The sequence below is a fragment of the Gracilinanus agilis genome, chromosome 3 (assembly GCF_016433145.1).
Source record: "Gracilinanus agilis isolate LMUSP501 chromosome 3, AgileGrace, whole genome shotgun sequence".
Classification (NCBI taxonomy): Eukaryota; Metazoa; Chordata; class Mammalia; order Didelphimorphia; family Didelphidae; genus Gracilinanus; species Gracilinanus agilis.
In genome coordinates, this window is record NC_058132.1 from 89,863,313 (window position 1) to 89,872,286 (window position 8,974).

The 8,974-nt window shown below is 35.8% G+C and overlaps 1 protein-coding gene across 1 annotated transcript; it reads left to right on the forward strand.

The window, feature by feature from the left end:
- The first annotated feature begins 2,657 nt into the window (after positions 1 to 2,657).
- Positions 2,658 to 4,491, forward strand: LOC123238735 (olfactory receptor 51F1-like). The gene is made up of 2 exons (XM_044665940.1): positions 2,658 to 3,594; positions 4,472 to 4,491. The coding sequence occupies exons 1-2, from the start codon at positions 2,658 to 2,660 to the stop codon at positions 4,489 to 4,491; spliced, it is 957 nt and encodes a 318-aa protein (XP_044521875.1).
- The last annotated feature ends 4,483 nt before the right edge of the window (positions 4,492 to 8,974 follow it).

Here is an 8,974-nt window from a genome sequence, read left to right on the forward strand (position 1 = left end):
CTCTCTCTGTCTCTCTCTGTCTCTCTGTCTCTCTCTCTCTCTCTCTCTCTCTCTCTCTCTCTTATTCCTTCCACTTTGAAGAATTAAATCAGAACACTTATCCTACTTTTTTATAATTCTAAAATATTATTCCTTTACTAGGTTGTCATATACATATGTATGTAAGCCTGATTTCCCTTTCATTGACTAACTCTTAAATTCTTGTGTGCTTTCTTTTAAACTCTTTTACTTCTTTTCATTCTCATCATTTGGTTGTCAGTTGTCATTTCTGTTATTATCAAGGTTTCTCCCTCTTTCAGAACTCCTATATACTTTTTGCCTTTTAATTTGCTATTAATGAACTATTATGAATTTGGAAGCAAGATAACAAAACTCATTAAATTTTAATGGACAATAAAAATAATTAGGCTCTGACTAAGGGCCTATATTCATTTCTGTTATTAAAGCTTAGGAACCTTAATGTGGGAATTTTTTGACATTCCCTTTTGTGGCCTAGAGATTTTTCTTTCCTATTTTCTTGTTTCTGGCCATGTTTTGGATAGTTGAAATTTTGGGATATGATATGTCTTCGGAATAAGGTAAATATTGTTGTAATAAAACAATTGTTTAGACTCTAAATGTTGAAAGAAAGTAAGAGATAATTTGATTATTTTCCTATTTAAAATAGTATTATTATCACTATTACTATTATATCCCTGAAATATCCTCAGAGTTATAACTTAAGCCTCAGTTAATTGAGAGTCCAGAATTTCCTGAGAAAATTCCTGTTATTTTGAACTCATGATTGTTTGACTCTTCCTTTTTTTAGCTAAAAACTAATGCGTTATAAGGGGCAGCTGGGTAGCTCAGTGGAGTGAGAGTCAGGCCTAGAGACGGGAGGTCCTAGGTTCAAATCTGACCTCAGCCACTTCCCAGCTGTGTGACCCTGGGCAAGTCACTTGACCCCCATTGCCCACCCTTACCACTCTTTCACCTATGAGACAATACACTGAAGTACAAGGGTTTAAAAAAAAAGCTGAAAAAAAACAATGTGTTATATACATTTTATTCATATATATGATATATAATAAAAACGAATGCATTATATACATTTTTCTTCATATATATGATATATAATAAAATATAAAATTAAAAAGTTATTTTGTCCTCTCTTCAGGCCTAATTATCCCATCTAGAGAGACAAGTAATTTTTTTCCTTTCATATTGTAAGGTTTCAGATATCTGAAGACTGATTTTTATGTCACACCCCACCCCAAACACCAACCTAGTCTTCCCTTCCCCAGCTTGCATGCCATTGTTACACTAGTATGCATTAGATATCATGATTTCCTAACCTCATACCATCCTGACTGCTCTATTTTGGAAACTGTCTAGTTGTATTATGCCCCACATAAAATTTATTTTCCAAAGCTAGGCAGAATATTCAATAAAAACATTTTAGGAACAACAGTGTGGCAGTGTCCTATAGTAGATAAAGAATGTCCTTTGAATCAGGAAAACTTGGTTTCTAGTCCCTTGTTGGAAACAAATTGGTTAGGGGACTAAAAGCACCAGTCATTTGTTTTTTGATGTCCCAGAAAAAACTTCTTCATGAATATGTTATCAATTAAATATCTAATCTGTAGTGGTAGAATGAGTTTCCATATTCAGAGGAGCTAACCTACAATGAAATCAAAAGTCTAAATAAAAAGACATAAATCCTTAAATCTGTTTTTTTAAATAATAGTAATGTTCATAATCAATTTTAGAGAACCATCATACTGAGGAATATAAAACATATGACAGGACAGAAGTCCTTGTTCTTTATTCCTCATGCTTCTGGTACTACCATCTGGAGTTAAGCATAAGAAATCTTTCTTTTTATTGAAATGATATCCCTTTAAATATTTGAAGACAGTTAGTTTAGCTCACTTCCTTTGTCATTTTATTTCCCATCTATAAAATTCCCTTAGTTTTCTTAGCTTTTCCACTTATTATTGTTATTTTTAAAAATGATAAAGGCTGATATTATGAGGGAAAATAGGATTTTAATTAAAGCCATGTTGATAGAAATAAATCGACCATGCACCTGTAAAAATCTATTCAAATGCCTGCCTGTCCCTATCTTCTTCCATCTTGTCTGTCTTGTATGCCAGAGAGCCCGCTCAGGTAGCAAAGAGGAAGTTCAAAGCCACTTCCCAATATTTAAAAAAATCCCTTACCTTGAAGGCGTCATCCAAAACATGAAACCCGTTAGACCACGGGAAATGTAGTTCCAAGGTCCCCCACATGTCCACAGGAAGTTTGTCAAACATTACATATCTTGAAGCTCAATACTTCCAAATAAAACCCCAGTAATTTTAAATAACACATTACCAAATCTTCACAATGTTCAATCCTTTTCCATTTTCTGGCTCTTTCTTCATGACCACCATCACAACTATACCTAATATGGATGGATAATATGCATTAACATGGCTTCTGACTCTTTTCTGCTAGAGGTTAAATTGGATTATGAAGAGAAACCCATTCATAAGGAGAAGGCAGAAGGTGATAGCTTAGTATTATCCTTTGGGGGATCATCAGGGTTTGCCATAAGTATCCCTATGTTCCTACCATTCTCTTTCCTGTTGCAGGTTGGGATCTTTTCCATTTGAATGATGCCTCCTCAACCCATCATGTTGCTTTTGCCAAATACTACAATCATATCTTTGACATTTCTGCTAACAGGCATTCCTGGCCTGGAAGCTGCCCACTTATGGGTTTCTATACCCTTCTGTTTCCTCTATGCCATTGCCATCTCTGGGAATAGCATGATCTTGTTTGTCATCCTCACCAATCAAAGCCTCCATGAACCCATGTTCTATTTGCTGTCCATGTTATCAGCCACTGACATGTGGCTGTCCCTCTCCACTATGCCCACTACTCTAGGTGTCCTCTGTTTTAATATGCAAGAAATTGGTTGGAGTGCCTGTATTAGCCAAATGTTCTTCATTCATTTTCTTACTGTCATGGAGTCATCAGTGCTCTTGGCCATGGCCTTTGACCGCTACATTGCTATATGTAACCCACTGAGATACACCACCGTTCTCACTCCTAGCAAGATCATCCAGATTGGACTGATGATAGTGGCAAGAGGAATGCTGATTGTGATTCCCCTCCTTGCCCTTCTTAAGCGTCTTTCTTTCTGTAGGGATAATATTCTCTCTCACTCCTATTGTTATCATCCTGATGTAATCAAATGTTCCTGCTCCAATATCAGGGTTAATAGCCTCTATGGACTCATTGGGGTCCTTTCTTCCTTTGGTTTGGATGCTCCTTTGATTGGCATCTCCTATGTGTTGATCCTTCATTCTGTGCTCAATATTGCATCCCCAGAGGAATGGTACAAGGCTTTTAGCACTTACATCTCCCATATTGGTGCTGTGGCTGTCTTCTATATCCCCCTCATTGGACTGTCTGTCATTCATAGGTGGGGAAAGAAAGTACCTCCATTTGTTCATATTTTGATGTCTAATGCTTTCCTCCTTCTTCCCCCTGTGCTAAACCCAATCATTTATAGTGTGAAGACCAAACAGATCCGAAGGGCTATCCTCAAGGTTTTTCTGAAGAAAGGCTATTGAAGCTTAAACAGCAGAATTGTAAGTGAGCTCCTATGAGAAAAAGGACAAATATGAAGTTATTTGGGTGAGGACTAATGGCCTTTTAAAAATGAGTCACTTAAATCCTCTCCTTCCAAAATCTATGATGAATCTAACAAAAAAATGAAAAGAAGATAGAAGTAAAGGAAATGAATGAAATTTTAGAAAAGTTAGATTTAATAGAAATCTGGAGAACATTGATTAGGAATAAAAAGGAATATACTTTCTTTTCAGTACACATGGTACGTATACAAAAATTGACCTTGTACAAGGACATAAAAATTTCACAACTAAATGCAAAAAAGCAGAAATAATGAATGCAATTTTTTTCAGATTATAATGCAATAAAATTATGATTGATAAGGGTTCATGGAAAGGCAAATGAAATATTAATTGGAAACTAAATGGTCTAATTTTCAACATGGTCATTCAAAGAATAAATCATAGAAAGAATAAATGATTTCATTGAAAAGAATGATAATCAGGAGAAACATATCAAAATTTATGGGATATAGTCAAAACAGTCCTCAGGTTGGAAAGTTATATCCCTGAGCATTTATTTATATCATTAAAACAGAGAAAAAGCAGATCAGTGAATTGTGCATATGACTAAAAAACCTAGAAAAGGAACACATTTAAAATTCCCTACTAAATGCTAAATTGGAAATCCTAAAAATCACAGGGCAAAATAAAATTGAAAGTAAAAGACCTATTGAACTAATAAATAAGATTAGGATCTTATCCTGTGGAGAAAAAATAATGCATTGGTTAATTTAATTTAAAAAATGTAAAAAGAGAATCAAATCAGTAATATCAAAAATGTAAAGGGTGATTTCATTTCTAATAAAGAGGAAATCAAAGCAATCATTAGGAGCTATTTTGCCCAATTATATGACAATAAATATCATAATCTAGATGAAATAGATGAACATTTACAAAAACATAAATTGCCTAGATTAGCAAAAGAAATGGAATAATTAAATAATCCCATCTCAGAAAAACAAATTTTACAAGCCATCAATAGAACTAGATGAATTCACAAGTGAATTCTATCAAATATTCAGAAAACAATCAATCCCAGTACAATGTATTTGGCAAAATAAGCAAAAAAGTAGTCCTACTAAATTCTTTTCATGATGCAAATATGGTGCTGATACTTAAGCCAGGAAGACCAAAAATAGAGAAGGAAAATTATAGACCAATTTCCTTGATGAACATTGATACAAAAATCTTAAATAAAATACTATCAAAGAGAATACATCAATATGTCACAAGGGTTATTCACTATGGCAAGTTGGGACTTATACCAGGAATGCAAGGCTTGTTTAACATTAGGAACACCACCATCATAACTGACTATATAAATAATTAAAACTAGTAGAAATCACATTATTGTCTCAATAGGTGCAGAAAAAGCCTTTGCAAAATATAACTCATTCCTATTGGAAAAAAAATCTACAAGAAAGCATAGTATTGAGAGGGCATCTCCTTAAAATAATAAGTAGTATTTATTAAACACCATCAGTAAATATCATCTACAATGGGGGTAATTTAAGAGACTTCCCAATAGGATCAGGAGTGAAGTAAGGATGCCCTTTATCACCACTAATATTTAATATTGTACTAGAAATGTTAGCTGTGACAATTAGAGATGAAAAAGAAATGGAAGAAATCAAAGTAGGCAATGAGTGAACTAAACTGTCACTCTTTGCAGATGATATGATGGTATGCTTAGAGACTCCTAGAAAATCAACTAAAAAACTAGTTGAAATAATAATTTCAGCAATATCAGGATACAAAATAAACCCACACATATCATTAGCATTTTTATGTATATCCAACAAAGCTCAGTAGCAAAAGTGAATAGAAGAAACTCCATTTAAAATCACTCTAAATACTATAAAATATTTGGGAATCTATTTGCCAAGAGATATACACAAGAATTATATAAATACAATAACAAAACACTTTCACACAAATAAAGTTAGATCTGAACAATTGGAAAAATATTAATTGATCATAGGCAGGTCCATCTAATGTAATAAAAATGACAATCCTACCTAAATTATTTTACTTATTCAATACCATACCAACCGAACTACCAAAAAACTATTCTATAGAACTAGGAAAATAATAGCAAAATTCATTTTGAAGAACAAAAAGATCAAGAATATCAAGGAAACTAATGAAAAAATTATTAAGGATGTTGACTGAGTGGTACCAGATCTTAAACTGTACTATACACCAACAATGATCAAAACAGTCTGGTACTGGCTAAGAAATAAAAGGGTGTATCATTGGAATAGATATGGTGTAAATGACCTCAGCAATCTAGTTTTTGATATATTCAAAGATTCTAGCATTTGGGATAAGAACTCACTACTTGACAAAAATTGTTAAGAAAACTGGAAAATAGTATGAGGAAAAATAGGTTTAGATCAATATTTCATACCCTATACCAGTGATGGCAAACATTATAGAGGGGCAGTTGATGTCCTCAAATGTGCTTGGAGAGGGGAAGGGGAGCAGCCTGGCTCCATGTCCTTCTGGCTTTCTAATGCTGAACTCTGGCAAACCTTGTACTGTGAGGATGATGGGTATGCCCACAGAGAGTGTTCTGAGTGCCCTTTATGTCAGGCTTGCCACAGTAGCCCTATGCCAAGATATGGTCAAAATGAGTGTATCATTTAAACATAGAGAGTGATATTAGAAATAAATTAGGGAAACGTAGAATGTTTACTAATCAGTTCTATGGAGAAGGGAAGAAAGGGTGACCCAGCAAGAGATAGAGAACATTACAAGATTTAAAATGGGTAATTTTGATTATATTAAATTAAGAAGGTTTTGTACAAAAAATCCCAATGCAAACAAAATTAGAATGGAAGCAACAAACTGTCGGGAAAATATGTTAAAATCCTCTGACAAAGTTCTCATTGCTCAAATACATGAAGAACTAAGCCAAATTTATGAGAATCCATGTCATTCCCCAATAATGGCCACAGTAATGATAATTGGTCAAAGAATATGAATAGACAGGTTTCAGATGAAGAAATCAAAGGTATCAATAATCATATGAAAAAAATGTTCTAAATCACTCGATTAAAAACATGCAAATTAAAACAACTCTGAGATACCACTTCACACCTATCAGTTTGGCCAATGACAGCAAAGGCAAATGATGAATATAGGAAAGAATGTGGGAAAATTGGGACACTAATGCATTGCTGGTAGAGTTGGGAAGTGATCCAACCATTCTGGAGTGCAATTTGGAATTTTACCCAAAGGGTTATAAAAGAATGCATATCCTGTGATCCAGTGATCTATTACTAGATATGGATCCCAAAAAGATTTTTTAAAATGGGAAAAGACTTGTTTCTACAAAAATATTTTTAGCTGCCCTCTTTCTGGTGGCAAAGAATTGGAAACTAAAGGGACATCCCTCAATTGGGAAAAGTTTGAACAAATGGTGGTATATGATGGTGATGGAATACTATTGTGCTGTAAGAAATTATAAAAAGGATGACTTCAAAAAGATGTGGAAAGACCTACATGACCTGACATAGCGTGACATAAGCAGAACCAGGAAGACATTGTGCACCATATCAGTAATTTTGTGGAATGATCAAATGTGATTACTAACAGCAATATAACAATCCAGAAAAATTTTGAGGGACTTATGAAAAAGAATGCTATCCATCACCAAAGGAAGAACTGTTGGAAAATGAATGCAGATGGAAGCACAATTATTTATCATTTGTTTATTTGGGTGTATATTTTAGAATTTTTGTTTTAAAAGATTACTCGCAAAAATTAATAATATGGAAACATGTTTTGAATGAAAATATTTATATAACCAAAATTGAATTTCTTGCCAGTTCTGGGAGGAGAGAAGGAAACAATTTGGATTATATAATTTTGGAAAAGTCATGTGGAAATTTGTTATTAAAATAAAGAGGAGACCCTTTCCCCCCTACCTAACCTTTCCCTTTCCTAACTAAATAAAAACCTAGCTATTCAAACAATAAGTGCTACCTGATCTTTATTGAGCTCTGAAGAGCTTGGGTCATTTTCCCCTCCTGGGCTTGGGGTCTATCCAGGCTTTTTTTTCCCTTTCTATCCTTACTTTCCCTTCCTTCTTCTATCCTTCCTTCCTCCTATCTATCACCCCTCACATTTTTATGGCGCCCAATGAGACCTGAACCTGCCTGCCTGACTACCTGTCAACTACCTGCCTGCCTTACTGCCTACCTGTAAGTAAAAACTTCGCACCCAAAACCCAGCCCAGTGGGGGCCCCTTACCCTTCTAAGCCCCTGCCAGGCTCCTCTGCCTCAGCAGGAGTTCTAGATCTAAATCCCCCTCCCCCAGACCAGGAGCCTTAGCCCTAATTCTCCTCACCCTGGCAGGGCTAAAACCCAGCAGGGAGTCTTGCTAAATCTCCCAGAAGGGCTCCCGGAAAAACCCCAGTCCTTTTCTGACGACAACCCACCCCAGCCTAATTCTAAAACTCCCTGCCTGCCCCTAACACTAACTATCTACTGTAAAAAAAAAAAAAAAAAGAAGAAAAAAAAGCCAAAAAACCCGAAAACCCTACTTACCTTTGTAGGAAGGAACACTAGAGTGCTTTGGGGTGCTTTGGTCCCACCTCTTTCCTCCATCTTGATTCCCAGAACCCTGCTGTGCTTTGGCTTCACCCCTTCCTACCCCCACCAGCATTAGTTCCACCTCTAGTCCCACCCCTAATTCTCCTCCCCCTGTGGTACACCATCTTGGCCACTAGTATTATAAATATAGGAAATGGAAACTGGATACTACCACTCTTAATTGGGTGACAGCAGTGGTAGTTCAGATATGTGGCTAGTGCAAGATCACCTGAGTCTTTCCACCTAGCTAGATGTTGTAACACCTCCCTCCTTTATAACAGTGCCCAGGCAGTATCCTTCAGGTCAGAAGATGGTATTCCTTTCAGGTCCCACGTGGGGTTGATCAATAGTGGATATTGGGCTCTATTAGCCTTGGACACGTTTATCTGGCTGTGTTTGCTCCCTTCCCAGAGAAGTGATGAAACAACCACTCCAGGAAGGTACTTGAAGAGTTTTATATATTTTTGGCAAGGAAGGAATATTAGGAAATGGGAAGAGGAATAGGAAACCCTAAACTAATCTTTGATAATATTAATCCTTCAGGACTGTAGGCAGGTGAGCGATTCTGGCTTGTTTAGCTCCTCTGGCTCAGCCTGGCCACAGCCAAACCAGAGCAAGAAGCTGTTGTATGATGTCTCTCAGCTTCTTCTTGTCAGATGTTATGCCTTTCACAGCCTTTAGGAACCACCCCTTTTCCACCCTCTTCTTCCCCT